Source organism: Brachyistius frenatus, unplaced genomic scaffold (genome assembly GCF_029030835.1).
Source record: "Brachyistius frenatus isolate BFR_SWC_R1_liver_20210118 unplaced genomic scaffold, ASM2903083v1 Contig_69, whole genome shotgun sequence".
Taxonomy (NCBI): domain Eukaryota; kingdom Metazoa; phylum Chordata; class Actinopteri; family Embiotocidae; genus Brachyistius; species Brachyistius frenatus.
Window position 1 is genome coordinate 522558 of NW_027210668.1, and position 18081 is coordinate 540638.

The following is an 18081-nucleotide window of genomic DNA, read 5'->3' on the forward strand; positions in this document are numbered from 1 at the left end:
AAGGCGTGTTTCATTTTTTCCAATGCCGAATAACTCAATTAAAAATGTATTTGGAAAGTAAGCAAATATTTAGAGTCTCACAGTTATAGAACAGTTGTACTTCGTTGGAACTGCTTCCATTGAAATACAGTGCTTTTCTCTGCGTGCCCATGTGGTTCCATGGTGTAATGGTTAGCACTCTGGACTCTGAATCCAGCGATCCGAGTTCAAATCTCGGTGGAACCTGAATTTATGTTTTATTTTACAGGCTCCCATGTTTGTTCCCGTAAATACATACGAGACCACAAAGTTATTTTGAAATCGTTTTAGCCGCACACAAGTCGACCGCTTCGGTATCCACGCAACATCTGTACACACCCGTCATCAGCTCCGTTATCACGTGGAAGGTGACTTCACTGGTCATGACGTCGGTCCAACATGGCGGCAGCCTGCATAGCACGACGCTCTTATTTACTTTGTTGTCGTGCAGGAATAAAGGTGATTGCACGGCATGTCCAACACGGGAGTGTTGCGCTAAGACGCATCAACAACACTTCCCAGCCGAGTGTTTGTTTCGGGACGCGAGGGGCAGGTTATCCGCAGGTTAGTGACGTAAAGACAAACAAACGCAGGTATCGTTTGTTTTGAAGTTGGATGTCACGCCGGACTCATTCAAACCTGCAGTGAGGAGATCTGACGGAACAAGGAGGTGCTGACTTCCTCACGTCCAGTGGAGGTCGTTGAGGCTCACGGGCTCGTCGGTGTTTCAATGAGTTTGCTGTAATATTAATAATAATACTGTTCAATCTGACCACGTGCTTCATCTTGACTTTTTCAGGAAACCCAAGTCCATATTCCAGTCGGTAAATACACTCACCCACATATTAACATATTAACATATTAACATATTAATAATCAGATCACGCTGTCCGTCATCAGTGAGTTGTGTTCACGTGTCTGTCCGGTGTCGCAGAGCGTCTGACGGTGTGTTACAGCAGAAGCAGCGGTCCCGGTGGTCAGCACGTCAATAAAGGTTAACACAGTTTACTTTATAAATACGGCATGAGGTGATTATTAAAGGGGAGACTTGGGAGTTTTTATGTGGATGTTCTCTCGGTGTTTGATGGGAAATGTAGTCACATGAAGTCAGTGCTGCTAGATGTCAGAAAGATGAAGTTTCCTGCAAGTTTCTGTCACCAAACTCCTCTAAATGTTTCGGTTCACTTTGACAAGTCAAACAAAACAATGTTAAAAAGACAATAAGAGCCGATGAGAATGTTTCCAGAACAATTTAATAAAAAGACGGAAACTTTTGCGACCATGTACCAGTGTGTACCAAAGATAGATAGATAGATAGATAGATAGATAGATAGATAGATAGATAGATAGATAGATAGATAGATAGACAGACAGATAGATAGATAGATAGATAGATAGATAGATAGATAGATAGATGGATGGATGGATGGATGGGTGGGTGGGTGGGTGGGTGGATAGATGGGTGGGTGGGTGGGTGGGTAGATGGATGGAAAGGTAGGTAGAAAGAAAGAAAGAAAGAAAGAAAGAAAGAAAGAAAGAAAGAAAGAAAGAAAGAAAAAGATGGATACAAATATTTATTTTAGAAAAAATTGGACTAATGAATAAATACACAAACTATGTAACACAATAAATAACTACATGTTGGGATGAAGAACAAAGTGTCAGGTGCTATGACGTATTATAGATTTAGTATTGGCTGACTTCACCACACAGGATCTTCAGAAAGGATCAAATACAGAGTTCAGAGTCATCTTAAAGCAGTGACTCTGTCACAGACTCAGACGCCATCTCGGACTCCTCTCCAGCTTTGTAAGGTTTATTGGACCCGTCCGGTCCGGTGTCGTCACGTCAAATTCCCCTCGTTTCATTAAAATCAAGGACGGAGGAGCCCGAGCGTTGGTGATGTCGGACCTTATTTATCAGTTGCCTCCACAGAGACACGGAGAACTAATTGAGAACATTATTGCTTCAATCAACTTCATTTCCCATCAACACAGTTTGGACACATATATAATCAAATGAGGCAATTCATCAGGTTCGGTCTAATTCTCAACCCACAGTCAGCACCAAAGCAGAAGTCCGATTTCACGTGCAAACAGCCGACTGGATCCCAGAAGATGTTCGACAGAAAGTCCTTGAAAAGGTTCGTTTTTAAATACTGTGGCATCAGAAAAACATATTCATCACAACTAGTCCTTCTTTTTTTTGTTCTGGTTATACTCGTGTACATATAAATCACCTTGTATCACGGTTAATAGAATATCTAATAGCTTTTAAATTAGCTTCTGCTTTTATTTTGCCTTTCCTATTGAATCTGAACTCAGAACAAAACCCGTATCAATAAGGCCGGAGAGCTGCTGGTGACGTCAGAGCTGAGCAGGAGTCAGCAGAGAAACCTCTCTGACTGCATACAGAAGATCTCTGACATCATAGCCGAGGCCAGCGAGAAGCCCCACGAGCCCACAGCTGCAGACATCGCCCTGAGGGCATCCAGGTATTATTACCCAGATGTGGAGCACGTAACTCAATCTTCCCTTATTGTGAATGTATTTAACTTTAATGTGAAATGTGTTGTGCAGGTTAGAGAAAAGGAACAAGGAGCGACTCAAACAGAAGAAGATCAATTCAGCTGTGAAGCACAGCAGACGAGTGGATTTTGACTAACTGATTGATTATGTTTCAAGCTCCCATGATTGTCTGGTCAGTCATTACCTTGTATTTATATCTCCAGTGTAAATTCGTTTTCCTTTGATTTCCTCTGAAATAAAATAAACCCGAAAAAAAATATATAAAACGTCAGCAATATGTTGTGAAAATTGCTAATTATTTTAACACAAAATACTCATCGCTTTAGGTGCCCAATCACACATTCTGATTATAGATTGAATGTGAGAACATCTTGGGGAGAGGAAAAAAAAAAAAAAAAAAACACTTAGCAGAGGATGGTTTCGATCCATCGACCTCTGGGTTATGGGCCCAGCACGCTTCCGCTGCGCCACTCTGCTGCTCACGACGCTGAACGCTCGTTTATTCCTATTTAATGGATAAACACGTCAGTCTGTTCACTTGTTGTTGAAAGCGTATTGTAAAGTATATGTACAGTTCTAAGTGGGTACTGAACTATAACGTTATCAAAACAGCTTAATTATCACTTGACAGCAAGTTAGGCTTCCACCGTGTCTGTGTTAGCTAAATATATAGCTCGGTACCAAGCAAATCCTGCTGTGCGTTCGCAACAAATTGCGGTTTAACGTCAACTACCGCAAAATACTACTTTTGTAAAAAACAAGTTTACAGCTGCGGTGGGAAAAAAATGCGACCACGAAGGGACTCGAACCCTCAATCTTCTGATCCGAAGTCAGACGCCTTATCCATTAGGCCACGCGGTCGGATTGACAATCGAGGAGTCCTGTTTCGTATAAGAAATAGAGATTAGTGCGTAGACGATTATAAAGCTTGTTTTAGGTATAGCGATGGATCTACTAGAACCTGATGTCTATTTTTCATCTGCCGAATAAATTTCCTGAGCCTGAATCTGCATAGGCGTCGTAAACGTGCAGCAAACAACATGAACTGCTAACTGTAACCGTCCTTTATACTGATAATGTCTTTGCAGACTTGAGGGAGCAAAATTAAGACATTACTTGGTTACGTAGTCATCCTTGAAGTTTTCTTTTTCTTTTTTCTTCGACTGACCCCCGATTGACAAAAGGACGCTGTCACCCTCACTTCCTATATCATTATTTTGTGCCAATGATTTATTTTAAATTGTTTTTTTTCCAAGTCCTGTGACATTCTGGTGAATTAAAATACTTTCAAGAACATCTTTCTTCTCTTTTATTCGTGCTTTCAAGTGTGTGTCATTGTTGTATTGCACATTGTTCTTTCATTTCATTTCCTTACTCAGCGTGATTGAATATACAATAAATACAACAACACCGGATGCATTATATGAATGCTTTATTAAGGATAAAGTAGGTCTCAGTTCAGTAATGATATGAACTATAAGACCAGACAAAACTTCAATGCCAATATTTATGAACTAATAATGCACACATTTAAAGTGTATCATAAAAGTAAAGCAAATTAAATAGGTTAATTCTGACAACATGTTAATGACATTCACATACAGGTACTGAAAAAGTAAAAAAAAAAAAAAAACATCCACACAAATAAATACAGTTACAATTTCATATTACTACTCTAAATATGCAAAAGATGAGGCGTCAGACATTTTCAAGTGCAATAGGTAAGACATTACAGTACAGAAACCTTATGAGCCTTTATAAAATCATAACAGACTCTGGTTTTGGCATTGCTTTGTCTATACTAACACATAATCCCCCTTTCTTTACGCTTAAATCATTCTAAAAGACACAAGTGCTTACCTCAAATGCATTTTATACACCACAGTTTTCCAGGATATTTAAGTTGCTGAAACTGTAAACAAACTTTTGCTTCTTGAGGAGGTAAACACAAAATCCTGTGTCGTTCTGGGTTGCAGACAAACACTTCTCCTCCAGTTTTTTTTTTTTTTTATTTATATTTTATAGCGTTAAACACAAGTGCAGGGTCCCCCAGGTGTCCGCTGTGCCACGTGTGAAAGCTTTCAAGCTTGGTTATGTCATGACTGAAGAGTTGGGTATAAAATATCAGCTGTAATAACATTCATTATAACAAAGGTTTAGATATAGGAGGTTACCCAGAAAAAAGGCATTGGTATTGTATACTGTGAAAAAGGTGCAATATGTTGCAGGTTAGATTTATAGTTTGGTAAGACTGCTAGGTGTTAGACAAAGCCCTGGTTTTAAGCCTTATACTGGATTAACATTGATTATACAGTTTGTCTGTGTGGCTATAATTAAAACAAAAACGTAATAACACTTAAATGTCATAACAAAAAGTTTTTGTTTTTCACAAACGTTCATGCTGTCTTCATTCAGTGCCCTTGTATTTTTTTTTTTTTTTTTTTTTTTATCCCATTGATGACAGTGTAGTTATTTCCCTTCCACATTTTGGCAATTTCTCATTGTTCGGTCGGTTAGTTGCAGAAACAAAACTGGGTCACCCAACAACCAAAGATTTGTATCCCTTATTCTTTATGATGAGAGTTCACGTCGCCCAGAAATAGTGAAAACAACTGTCTGCAGAGATTTACAGATTGTCTGCAAGAGACCAGCTTTTTAGTATTTACTGGGTTCATCACTCTCACAATACATATTTGGAACTATAAATATAATTAGCTTAATTATATGCTGTAGATATCACTATAAATAAATACTAAAGGCACTTCAGTGCTCATAACTTGAAGTGACTTTTACACAGTGGAGGGAGACTATCCTTAATTTATAAATGTAAAGTAAGTTTCCAGTCGGAGTTTGTTTCCCGACGTTTTACGTTTCAGCCTTCCACTTTCACTTAAAGCTCAAGAGCAGGACTTCACCTGTGAAGTGAAGACGAGCATTCACACCACAGACTCACGTCGGCCGAGCCGGAGGACTTTCAGTTTATTTCTACGCTGACTTGAACGGAGATCAAATAATTCAATTGTCCGCCTCTTCCTGAATTTCTGAATTTTCTCAAACCGAATGGAATCGACGGTGAAACGAGTCCTTTTAATGGGGGATGTGACTCTCAAAACAGTTTCTTCAGTTATCGGTAGTCGTCTACGACGGCGTGACGTCACCACGCGGTGACAGAGTTACTGTAATTACTCTCATTGGTGGAAGGGGGCGCAATTCAGGTTTAAACTCCAACAGCATGCGAACACTTTGAGAGAAAGATGAATAAAATAATTCACATTAGCTCAGTGTTTTAGGAAATACACTTATTTACTGATTCCAGACAGTTAAAATAGATACCGCTCTCGTGTTCGTAGGATAAATATAATTGTATACAGCCAACATGTGGTTAGCTCGGCTAAGCTCAGCGCAAAGACCAGCCAGACCAACAAAATCCTGCACGTTTAAAGTTTAAAGTTTCTTATTATATTCTGTCTGAACGTGTTGTTTCTGCTCCTGGCCAAGAAATCACCTGGTACACACCCCCGTAACACCCGATTTCATAACGCATTTCCTGCCTGTACGATAAATCGTTCGTCTCCGTAGCCTCTGGACGACGTCCACGTTGCCGAGCAACAGCTTTCTCACCACTTAATCGCTTGAGCGCCGAACATACGGTGAGCACGACGTCCCACGTCCCACGTCCCACGTCCCACGTCGTGCTCACGACGTCCATTCAGACGCAGCGTTCACACGGCGGTACCAATCTTTTCATTAAACTCTCCTAATTTAAAAAAAAAAAAAAAGAAATTCATGGCGCGATAATCTTTAAAGAAGCAGAAGTTATGATGAACGCAAGATAACGGTGAACATCATCCAGACAGAAGGCTTATTAAGCTGTTAATGTGAACAGTGACATAATGAGGACCGTTAGCACCTCGAGGTCCTTCTTCAAACACAACAGCTCTGCAGCTCGAGAGATGAAAGATCGATCTTCGTCTGAGTTCACGTTCACAATAGATTCTGATTTCTACTCGTGTCGTCGCCAACTTTCTCCTGTTTTAGTGGAGCGTGAACTTTTAGTGAACTCCCACGAGAGGCGTGTTGTTTCAGCAAATGTAGTTTGTAACGTAAAACCGATTCAGTTGGAACATCGAATAGAAGAATAAGTGGCGACTGAGCTCAAACTAGGCCTCAACAAAGTCATCCATGTTTCATATTACTTTATACGACTGAATTTGATAAAGTTTTCATCGCATGCAATTTAGATTATTTTTCTTTGCTGGAAGTTTTCACTTTTGAATTGACGTCATTTTGACCTGAACTGTGTTTGAATTCAGCCGTTTTCAAAGTAGCACCCTCTAATGTTTGCCCGCTCACAAACCCGAGAACAAAACACTGAACTGGTGACATAATTAATCTCTCTGGAGCCGCTCAGTGTAAATTTAGTGTTTACTAGATTTGCCAGATTTCCCAGACTTGCTAGCTTTAGCAGCTTTGGTAGCTTTGATGTCCATCTTGGTCTTCTGGATCCGAGAGAAGATCTCCTTAAAAAGGGCTTTGTACTCCGGAGTGTTCTGCCCCAGCCTCTTATCCACCGCCTCCACCTGCTTGCTGATGCTCTCAATGGCTTCAGGGGTGGAGGGGGACTGGGTGGGGGTGGGGGGAGGCGCCGGGGTGGGGCCCATGGCGCAGTCTTTCATGGACGGGTCTCTGGAGACGGGCCGGGAAGTCTGGACGCCGGCGTGACACAGGCTCTCCTCGTGGCGCCTGCACTTCCCCAACAACTCCTCGTACTTCTCCAGTAAGGCGTGGTACTGCTCATCCACCTCCCTGAGGATGGACATCCCCCTCTTCCTCACGCTGTTGGCGTGGAGAGCGTAGCTGCCCCGCCGGCGGCCGGACGCGTCGCGGGCCACGATGGCGTTGAGCGCCGTGTCGCTGCAGCTTTTCCTTACGGGGCTGGACTCGGGCAACGCTTCGCCCCCGACGCCTCGCCCTCCTTCCTTCTCCTCCCTCACGCCTCCTCCCGTCTCCCCGACCTCCGCCTCCAGGAAAGTGTCGGTCTCCGGGGTGATGTTGAGGACAGTCTGGGTGAGAGCCACGCCGTCGTCCTCGCTGCTCAGCAGGAAAGTCCGAGCGCGACGGAGCTGCTGCAGCTCCTGCAGCTCCACCTCCAGCTCCCGTACCCTCGCCTGGCAGCCCTCTGCATCCTGTCGACACAAACACTCAGTTACTGTCGTGACGTTTTATTCCCCGGACTGTTTAAAGTAATTAATGATGGGATTCCTTTGAGACGGACCGCTCAGAGCCATTATTATTTGGAAGCATTGTATAAAGTTCTCATGATATGCAGATGACCAACTATACACCCAAAAACTCAAACTCTAAGCATACAGTTCGTCCAGATGGCATTGCTCTGGCCTCCGGTACGACTATGAGGAGTCTTCTTTTATGTACCGTTAGTGATCTGAAGTTGTGAGCAGGGCTTTTGCATCCTACCTGCACGCGCGTCTGCAGCCGGGAGAACTCTCCAATCAGGAGGTTGCACTCCCTCTCCACCCCTTCCCTTCGACCCCTCTCGGTCCGGACAGCCGCCCGCAGAGCCGACACCGCCTCCCTCAGGTGCTGGTTCTCTTCTTCGAACGGCTGACGCTTGGCATCCAGAGTGAAGCTCTCGGCCCGGCCCACGACAAACTCATCTTCATACCTGACGAAGTGAAGGAGAAATATTTAGCTGGTTTCTTACCGGCAGGGTTTTTGCTCTTTACCGTTTAATACCGCTCGGGACACGACGAGTACCTCGGTGCCGTGCAAAGCTCCCTCAAGCAAGGGAAGGAGTGGATGGTCTTGCGCCGCTCCCTCTTCTCCCTCTTGACTCGGAGCTGCTCCATGGAGCGAAGCTGCTCCACCTGACCCGACAGAGAATCCACCTGGTTCTGCAGAGTCTCTATCGTCCCCGTTAACCTGGTGCATGAGAAAAGGAGAAAAGCTTTACGACGGCACGAAAGAGGATAAAGAAGGTGAGGTAAGAAAACCCCCGAGCGCCTCTCACCTCTCGATCTTTTGCTGCGAGGCCTTGCTGTCCGTCACCAGTGTGTGGTTGGTTCGCTCCAGCTCTCTGGCTGTCCCGTCCAGCTGCTCGTACACTTTGGCGTGCTGCTCGTTCATGTCCCGAAGAACCTCCAGCTGCTTGGACAGGTACTGGAAACGCATACACAGGTTTAGGAGGATCACTAATACAACATGTACAGGATCAGTAACGACGATCTTAAAACTCAGATCTGTAACAACAGCGAGGAAGCTTTCACGGGCTCTCACTTAAATTTGACTTTGCTTTCCTGTTCATTTCACAGACAGTGGGAGTTGTTGCTCTCTTTAAAGTTTAATCTCTTCACTTCCAAAAGTCAACATCTGACAAATTAATCTCACTTTGAGGTCCATATAATAGCTGCTCTGAAGCTTTTAATCATATCGCACGACCTTCAGCCGCACGTGGACTTTGGCAGCAATCATAGAATTAGAAATGTTTAGAAATTCAAATTTTTTTCCGAAAGATTTTCTTTCTGACGATGATGTCTTGTTATCGAAAGTGTTGTTAAAAGTGCACGTTGCTTCCAGCTCTGAAAGATGAAGCCGATGTTGAAGTGCCTTAAACTGCAATACCACCAACTTCTAGAGGTTGTCTCCAAAAACCCTCCGGCTCACTTCAAGTTCAAATCATTTTTCACTCCTTATTACTTTTCTGGCGAAAAGAATCCCGTCATTAATTAGAAAATGAGCCTCAAAAAGCCGTTTGAAGGGGCGTGTCTTTTTGAGTGACAGGCCTGTGGTGCAGTCAGGTTACTGCTATCAGTGGGCGGGACTTAGTATCGTCAGGTTTCCTCCCCAGCTTGTCCACATATGCTCACTTTTGGCTCCAAACTACTTCGAACTAGCAAAATGGTGACGACTCAAGTCTGAACTCGAAGCTTCATAACCGTTCACTAACCGACGGGTGACGTCACTGTTGGTTTCCGGAAGAGTCAAGATTAACAAATTGGAATCTGTCTGATAAATAACTTGTACCAGACGAATGCATTCCAGTGACATGTTCCAGTAATAATCCTCAATAAGTCTCGACCTTAAACGGCCTTGTGGTGACATTATGATTTGGCGCTTTATAAATAAAACAGAACTGGATTTTGCTCTTTGTCAGGACTCTGTCATTCATACCTCGATCTCTTGCACTTGCTCTTCATTAGTGATGTACATCTGCTGCAGAGAGTCCTCCAGCTCCTTGTTCCTCTCCAGCAGAGTCTTCCCCAGCTCTGCTGCCAAGTGGAGATCTACCAATTAGAAAGAAATGGAGGAAACGATTAAAGAACAGCGAAGACATGAGTAAAAACACGGCATTGGGATAAAAAACGAAAGCCAGGGAGAGGCGAGAAATGAAGGCATGAATATTAATGCCGGTGGAGGAAAAATAGAAGAGAAATGATTCAGAAGAAGTTAATCTCAGAAGAAGACATATGAAGCTGCACAATTTAGATTACCACTGTCACGATTTGATAGAGCACACGGTTCTATTTAAAGCAAGATTATAACAAGGTCTGGTGTGATCTCACGGCCCATCACATCACCTCATCACTGGATCAGTACAATTATAGAAAGAGGAGAGCAGGAAGACAGAGAGAGAGACGGCGCTCGTCCCTGCAGCATGTCGTCCTGCAGGTCCTCGTCTCTCTGCTGACTGATTATGAAGGTCAGAGATCGGTGCCAGGATTATTTGGAGAGACACCTCTCCTCTGAGATTAGGACAGGAGGCGAGTGAGTTAAAGGCAGGTAGATTTACATTTAGAGAGTTTAATAAAACTGCTCTGTTGACAGTGAATTATTTTTAATCACACCTCACTTTTCCTGTTTTGATTTGTGCTTCCAGACGTGCTAATGCACCTCCAAAGTAAGATGAGTCACGGTCATCACTCTCTTTTCTAACTGTGCTCTGACTCAGCGGTACTGACGGCCTACATTGCCGGGTCTGAGTCAGCGCTAAAACCGAACAGCCAATGAAGACCTCTCTCATACAGCCGCAGCTCTGACTTCAATAATGGAGAGTGATCACCGGGTCGGATGCCAGCACACGAGCAACCTACAGCGACTCCTGACCTGCATCACTGCAACGTTTATCTGTCACTGAATCTGCAATGAGGGAAAGAAGCACAGAGACAAATCAAGCACACATACACTGAGGATGTCATGGTCTGATTTTGTGCTAAAAGAGTTTGTTGATTGGTCAAAAGCAATAAAATTCAGTAAAAAAAAAAAGAAACGAGCCAAGCAGTCTGTGGTTTCAGCTTTCCAAATGTGTGAATTTGTAAGTTGAATGTTTTTGCATTTGAATACTAGTTGGACAAAACAAGTAATGTAAAAGACATCCGCCTGTGATGGACATTTGTGTCACTGTTTTCTAACAACTGATACATTAAACAGAATATTCTGTCATTATAATAATCAATCTGGTAAGTTTTTATTCTGGTCTTACTAATAAACACAATAAACAACAAACAACAAACACCAGCCCAGTGGACTGAGAAGAAGCTTGTCAACGTTAGCATGTTACTAACTTTCATACACCCATAATAAAACTGCTTGTCAGCTGACTCTTAAGTAATCTTGCAGTCTTCTGTAATTATTTATTATTCTTCTTTTAAAAGTCATGAAAAGATCAAATGTAAACGGGGTCACTTGAAGTCACAAACCCAAAAGAAAGTTACCACTGAGCATTTTTGTCCCTTTTCGCTTGTTATTTTGGATCAGTGTTTTGGCTCAGTCCAGCCTTGTTTCCCATCGGTGGAGACCAAAAACAGAGCTAAAAGCAGTGGATGTTGAGCTTGGTGCTGAGAGACATGAATACTAATGTTGCTCAGCGTCTGGTGGATGTGTAAATAAAAACATAAACTGCTAACAAATTTGCAAAGTCGGCTTGAAATATGACAATGACAGTGGTGTCATTGCAACTTGTTTCTGCTGCCTCCAAGTGGCTAAAAACTCCCTCGCAGGTGTAACGTTCCTCCAAAAAATTACACGACTTACTTTTCAGTAACCCTGACAAATACATAAGGTTAATTTTGACAAAAATAATGTATAATTATATGTCAGCTGTCAAGAAACTGCAGTACGTAAATACCAAACGTTTGCGTTAATTTAGAAATATTGTCTGCTTTTTACATGAAATTGTGAGTATGGATCCACCAATTGTGATGAGGTTGTTTTTTTTCTCCTAAATGCTGATGTTGGTATTAATTCTAAAAACGCAGCACTGTTGGAGCTCCATGTTTTCAGTCACCGCTTCAGTGAAACCACACTCCTCTTCTACCTGGCAGTCCTGTCATCACCTCCTCGAGTTGGACTAATGAGTAGCGAGCGACACGTGCTGTTACCAACGGCTCCATATGGACCAATTCACACACTTCCCTCTGTGCTGATGGCTTAATGAATTCTCAGGCACCACTGAATGAATCCCTCTTCATTGCTGGAGTGAATGATGTTCCTCTCAGCCCTCGTTCTGTTACTAGAAATACGACTCAAAGTGTGGAATTAATACGGTTCATGAGGAACACAAGCAGCCCATGACGTGTTATTATTGAAGCCATTAAGGCCTCTGAGGTTCTAATAAATAACCCTCTCATTGATGTGGTATGACAATATAATTGATCTTTAATTTCTCACTTTACTTCTTGAGGAAAATTCGAGGTGATCTCATGTACAACTAACCATTATAAATGGCAGGTGTTTATACGGGGAGTTCAAGACCATTAGGACTTTAAAGGGCATGTGGTGACAACTGAGAAAAGTCAATCCACTTAGAAACTCTGGGATGAGGTTAAAATTTGTAAGTGGACGTTGAGTTAAGATGGTTTTTTTTCCATTTACAGGATCAGAAATGGCCTTTCAAGTGCTATTTAAATTTCCACATACAGTCCTGCTGGTACATTGTAGTTATGGGCAGAATATTCTCACCTACAGTAGTTAAAGCTGCCATAATAAACATTGTTATGTTAACAATGAATAAATGACTCTTGGGATGAAATGGGTCGCTAGCACTGACAAACAAAAGAGCATTATCACTCAGTTCTCATCATCTTTAAGGGCTTCATAACAACCATCTGTTTGGTTTTGTGTCAGGTGACTCTCATCTGCTTCTTAGACTGTATATAAAAGTGGACGCAGCTTCCGGGTATGAAACACGAGGCTGATGTGAAAGTGCCTTAAGCTGCAATACCACCGAGTGCCTCCAGGGGTTAGTGGCTCCCATAGACGCCCATTCAACGTCTCTCATGAAATACAAAGTCAATCACTTTTTTCCACAAGTTTTTATGGTGTTTTTAGCTAAAGTCTCCCTTTCTTATTAGTTTTCTGACGAGCTGTCTAAAAACGCCACTCACTGACGTCCCTGCTGGTTGTCGCTTGGCTTCAATCGGCTTTAGGGGGCTTCATAACGTAATTTGTTTGACTTCTTTTTCAGTGTCATCTGCTCTCATCCACACAGATTTCAGCAGCAGATATTATTAGAAACCCTCTGATACACAAGAATTAATCAAAACTGGGTAGTAAGCATTAGCAGTGTTAGCAACAATGGCTACACACATAAGGAAAATAGCACTAGTGACAAAAACTCTTTTTTTTTAGCATTAAAAAAAAAATTTGTGCAGTATTGTCATCGTCAGAGTAATGCTAGACTGACTAGAGTTCCTTGTATTAATAAAAAGAAAGCTGAATTGAATTATCAGAAGCTGTCTCAGCGTGAGACCTCTTACACATTTAAATCCAAATCCTACCGAGTACAACCAGACAACCCAAACACTGTTTTAGTGTCTGCATTCAAATGTCGAATTCTCTTCGGCTGCTAGAGAGGGAAAGCGAACAGTACACAGCCTAAAGCCTCAGTGACAAGAGAATACCAGAGGAAGAGGAGGAGGAGGAGGAGGAAGAAAACAACGTAAGAGTGGGAGAGCGAAAGAGAGCCAATCGATAGAATTCACTGCATACAAGCAAACAACTTAGCAAGTCAATACTCGACAACTGTGTGTTCGCTTCAGACAGTCCGGACACTGACACACACAGGATGAAGCCACAGCAGGCCGTGATCACAGCATGTATGAAGAACACACACACTTCCTGCCTGCTTCTTAAAACCAGCTCGGAGTGAGTTTGTGAGTTCAAAACACTCAAAAACGAGGAGCAAACCTTTAAACTCTTATTTAATGGATCTGGTAAGTAGATTTGTGGATGTACTTGTAGATAAATGTCCTCACACACAGCAGTGTAGGAGGTGATGTCTTCCACAGGCGGCGTTGTTTTGGTAGGTGCAGATCACCCATGAGATTCACTGGAATGTGGAAAACAAGACTTGTCCTGTTCCTCTTTTTTCTGAGTTGCAGATACGACTTCTCGACAGAAAAACATTCAGTGGCATTAAATGAATTATTGAGTGCTCGAGCGGAGTGTTTTTCTGGATTACAAAGTGCTCTAATGCACAATATGTTTCAAAGCAGGCAGATTGTTACAGTCTGTCCTGGGATCGTTGCTCTTTAACGCTACTCGAGTGGCGTAAATACTCATTAAGATGAGACAGGAGAGTCTAAACAGTCGAGGAAACCTCTCATCAGATGGAAGTGAAGCCAGTCTAAGCTGGTAGCGCCACAGAGTCGCCTCTTGGTGGTGAGCCAGTAGAGACTCTCCCTAACACGCAGTCGGCCCAAACGAAGAAACATCCTGATTCCACGTCTACGTCCTCCCTGTTTATTTAGAGTTGAACTGTGAGCTGCAGCTGCAGCTGCATCGTGATACGATTCGACATTCCTCAGGAAGGAGGACTCGGCTGTCCAAGTTCGACATTTGCCAGACTTTCACACAAAATAAGATTTTCATTCATAAATGACTCCAACTACATGGTTTTATAAAACAGTGGACATTCACTCGTTTAGAATTTGTATAGTCTGAATACCAGTTGTTCATTAAGATTTATATTAACTTATATTCAAAAGGCATGTTGTTCTCAAAGCTGGTCAGAGTTTGAGTGTTTCGTGGCGACCATCTTGTGCTGGTGCTTAAACCAGCAGCACCGCATGTGGTGTACTGTACGCATGTGCTGAGATTTAACAGGCGGGTGGATGCATGATGAAATTAAAGGTAATAATACGTGAGGATTCACATTTGTTGACATGAACAGAAATTATTTAGGTGCCATGCCATCCACCACAGACTGTGAGAACATGTTGGATTAAAGGCAGATTAAAAAAAATTTTTTTAAAAAGAGCCCGATAACTTGAAGGAGGCGATTTGTCAGATTTGCAGTAAAAAGCTGGCGGTCACAATAAAATTAAAATAAAAAGACAATTATTTGTGCGACTCTTTATTGTCAACTAAAATTGAATTGTGGTGACATGCCTGGCATGATTGGTCATCTGGAAATGCTGTTTCTGATATCTACTCATTGTAGCTAATTGCATATTTTTTTCAAGAAATTATATTATTTTAGAGAATTGCCAAACTGTAAAATAAGCTGCTGCCACTTTATTTTTCCACACTAATAATATTATTCCAAAAAAATGCTGAATCGTTCATTTATTGGTTGAAAGGAATCAAATTAAAATGAAAAGAGCCTACAAATACTGGAATCAGTTTTTATGTGTTTAACAACTCCAACCCAAATAGACCATTTATATGAGAGTTTGACAACCAGTCTAGGAACCTTTAAAAATTCAAAATGTGTCATTAAAAACTACCATAAACTACTAAAACCATAACTTTCTTGGCAAAAGTCAGGTTTAGAGGCAATGAACTCGGTTTTAACAGTGAAGTTTAGTGAAATTTTTTCATCCTGAAATACTTCATCACCGCCACCTATTCACAAAAATGCTTTTTTATAATGAAAACTCGTAAAGAAGTCTTTTTTATCTGCCACAGCCCAGTGATTCCTGCATGACAACAAGGTAACACAATGACAGCGGTGTCCCTCTCTGGAGAACTCGTGGCATCCAGAAATGTCGCACCACTGAAGACGAGCTCGGGCAGTCAGCACTGTGAAGCCCGGCGCTGCTCTGAGAGCTCCGACATCCTCTCTGCTCCTGGAAACACACGAGCTCTCTGCATGGACGCACACATGAAGAAGACACGGCTCATTTTCTGACACCAGCCATTTTCGACTTTCATTTTAATGTCAGTCCTCTCTACTGCTGCCATCCTTATTTGGCTTCCATCTTTCTTCTTCACCACCTCCCAAAATGAAAAAAAAAGCTAGTGAAGATCTATTTTTACCCTCCGGTTCAGTGACGTCGTGCACAAAGGGAGAAGTTGACTTGAGGATCTATGACATCATGATGGCGAGTACGTGCCTGCTTGTGTGTTTCCAGTCAAGTAAAATCACAGCATCAGCACTGTTTCAGCCATTGGTGCTGATGCTGTGCCAAAGGAAATGTACCATTACAATTAGCTGTCCAGAGAGAAGGGGACTGAGAGATGACGGGAGACAGGAAATAACGCAGAACACCGTGTTATGCATATTGGCCGCAGAGCACATCATTGTATAACTCCTGTTTTGGTTTCTATAGGTCATACTAATATGTAGAGAGTTTAAATAGCATGTTAAATTTGGTTATAAAGTGGCTGATAAATGTCAAAGCAGATGTTTGACAGATGTGTGACATCATCCAAAATGCAGCCTCCTAAATCATCGACAGATATTAGTTCCAGTTCCCCCTGAACTGGAACATAAAGAGCCTCATCCTCATCTATATGGAAATTGGCTGATACAAATTCCATCTGCTGCATGGATTGCATTTTGTACAAGCATCAAAATAAATATGGAAAGCTTTTAAAGGGTTTTTGCATGTTCAATTGATCGGTCCATCCTTTGAGAGCTGAAATATATGAATGAAATTAGGACCATGAAGATGTTTGTAGATCAGACAGATTCACGTATAATGTTACGTTGAGAGAAGGTGGCCCCAGTGGGAAGACAGAGGGGAATTAGCTGCCTTTCAATTAGGTTAATTAAACAAACACTGAGTCCGTGAATCATCCTGCTGGACTGTCACAGAGATTTTTCCGTTAAAAAAGTTAATTCAATCAGAAAACATGCTCCTGAGCTGCAGTTATTGATCGATTGGTCATTTTTCAAGCCGAAATTTCCACCAGATGAGAGAATTGGCTGATCTTCATCAAATTTTATTTCTTCTTTCACAGTTTAGATGAATTGATTAATCTACAAAGAAATGATTGTACGTATAATTCATAATTAAAATGATCCTCAGTCGCTGTTCAAACCTGCAAAACAGCCAAAATACATGTAAAGCCCAAACTAAAGGGTGTATCTCTACATCCTGATGGTTTTAACCTACTTTATTCCAAAATAAAAACCTCTAAAACAACAGTAACAGCAAACATTTAGTATTGCTTATGTGGGAAAGAAATCTTGACATCTAATTTTCTAGGTATCAAAGGTATTTTTTTCAGAAAAGAATCAAGACTTACTTTTGCTTTAAAACTCAAATCCTTACACTGCATTGCTTTGTTAAACTACATATTTTCATATTCATATTTTCAGGCTTGACGTCAGCCTCAAATGAGGAGTAAATGCCCTCAAAATAATACATGCAGCAACTGAACCTGAATGTTTCCTCATAATTTGGTCCCGTATTATGAATGTTTCATTTCATATAAATATAGGAAAATATCCTTCAATGAAGAGCTGGGAGGATGACATGTTTATCATTTTTGACCTATACGACGTCACTTTTTTTTTTTTTTTTTTGTCAAGTAATCGAGTAATAGTGATAGCCTTACATGAACCGCACTGATAACACTGCTGCTGAGGATACATCACACTGCCTGATGCTGACTATTTCACAGGCCCTGCTTGGCATGCTTTCAATGCATTGTTGTCAAAGAAGCACAGCCTGCCTCCTGGAAAACTCCTTTAAATGTTGAAGCGATCGCATTGAAACAGAAATGACGTCTCCTCCAGCGACAGAGCGTCTTTGTTCAGCGGAGGCCAGCTGACCGGCCGGCGCCAGCAGCTGACAGGAGGGATGCTACGGCCGGGGATGGAGGATGTCTTACCCTGCTCCAGGTCCTGCTGGTCGTACCACGGCTCTTCCTCTTCGGTTACGAATTCCTCCATTCTCCCTGAGCTTAGCATGGGTGACCCCCTTCCTCCTGAACCCGGGTAGACCGCAGTAATCCCCGGTCTGCGTGAACAATAGACCTCCAGCAGCCGGCGGGATCCTCCGGCAGGCAGCGGGTCGCTCCTTCAGGCTGGAGCTGCGCTCTTCGGCTCAGGGAGTGCTGCGTTGTGCTGGGGCTCTACGTGTTTCCTCTTTCCTTCCTCTCCTCTTGTTTCCTCGGTCACTCCCACCTCTGCCTCTCATCCCCCCACCACCGGCCCATCCCGGTGCTCCGACCAGCCGCCGCCGCTGCTGCCTCTGCTGCTGCTGCAGTGGAGCTCCAGCTACAGACGTGGCAGCGATGTTGCAATACCAGCACTTCCTTTCTCCCTGTTGACAGCGGCTGACTCGCG

At 42.5% G+C, this 18081-nt stretch overlaps 2 protein-coding genes and 3 non-coding genes across 5 annotated transcripts; 2 read left to right on the forward strand and 3 right to left on the reverse strand.

The window, feature by feature from the left end:
• Positions 1–153: 153 nt before the first annotated feature.
• On the forward strand, positions 154–225 carry trnaq-cug (transfer RNA glutamine (anticodon CUG)). Its single transcript has one exon. It is a non-coding gene; the product is annotated as a tRNA-Gln (tRNA).
• Positions 226–408: 183 nt separating this feature from the next.
• Positions 409–2817, forward strand: mrpl58 (mitochondrial ribosomal protein L58). The gene is made up of 6 exons (XM_069707425.1): positions 409–582; positions 818–842; positions 953–1012; positions 2079–2161; positions 2343–2512; positions 2598–2817. Exons 1-6 carry the CDS (start codon positions 418–420, stop codon positions 2680–2682), a joined length of 588 nt encoding a protein of 195 aa, XP_069563526.1. The 5' UTR covers positions 409–417; the 3' UTR covers positions 2683–2817.
• A 134-nt stretch (positions 2818–2951) lies between these two features.
• On the reverse strand, positions 2952–3023 carry trnam-cau (transfer RNA methionine (anticodon CAU)). The gene has a single exon. It is a non-coding gene; the product is annotated as a tRNA-Met (tRNA).
• Positions 3024–3334: 311 nt separating this feature from the next.
• On the reverse strand, positions 3335–3407 carry trnar-ucg (transfer RNA arginine (anticodon UCG)). The gene has a single exon. It is a non-coding gene; the product is annotated as a tRNA-Arg (tRNA).
• A 2301-nt stretch (positions 3408–5708) lies between these two features.
• On the reverse strand, positions 5709–18081 carry LOC138626050 (cerebellar degeneration-related protein 2-like). Its single transcript, XM_069707446.1, has 6 exons — positions 17625–18081; positions 9735–9847; positions 8575–8723; positions 8322–8486; positions 8022–8229; positions 5709–7732 (listed from the first exon to the last, which is right to left on the reverse strand). The coding sequence occupies exons 1-6, from the start codon at positions 17701–17703 to the stop codon at positions 6965–6967; spliced, it is 1482 nt and encodes a 493-aa protein (XP_069563547.1). The 5' UTR covers positions 17704–18081; the 3' UTR covers positions 5709–6964.

Coding starts and splice junctions, on each gene's coding strand:
- mrpl58 (XM_069707425.1), top strand. CDS start 418: ATGGCGGCAGCCTGCATAGCACGACGCTCTTATTTACTTTGTTGTCGT. Junction 843..952: donor CCAAGTCCATATTCCAGTCG/GTAAATACACTC, acceptor CCGGTGTCGCAG/AGCGTCTGACGGTGTGTTAC. Junction 1,013..2,078: donor TGGTCAGCACGTCAATAAAG/GTTAACACAGTT, acceptor CTCAACCCACAG/TCAGCACCAAAGCAGAAGTC.
- LOC138626050 (XM_069707446.1), bottom strand. CDS start 17,703: ATGCTAAGCTCAGGGAGAATGGAGGAATTCGTAACCGAAGAGGAAGAG. Junction 9,848..17,624: donor CCAGCAGGACCTGGAGCAGG/GTAAGACATCCT, acceptor TCTAATTGGTAG/ATCTCCACTTGGCAGCAGAG. Junction 7,733..8,021: donor GGCTGCAGACGCGCGTGCAG/GTAGGATGCAAA, acceptor TTGTGTCGACAG/GATGCAGAGGGCTGCCAGGC.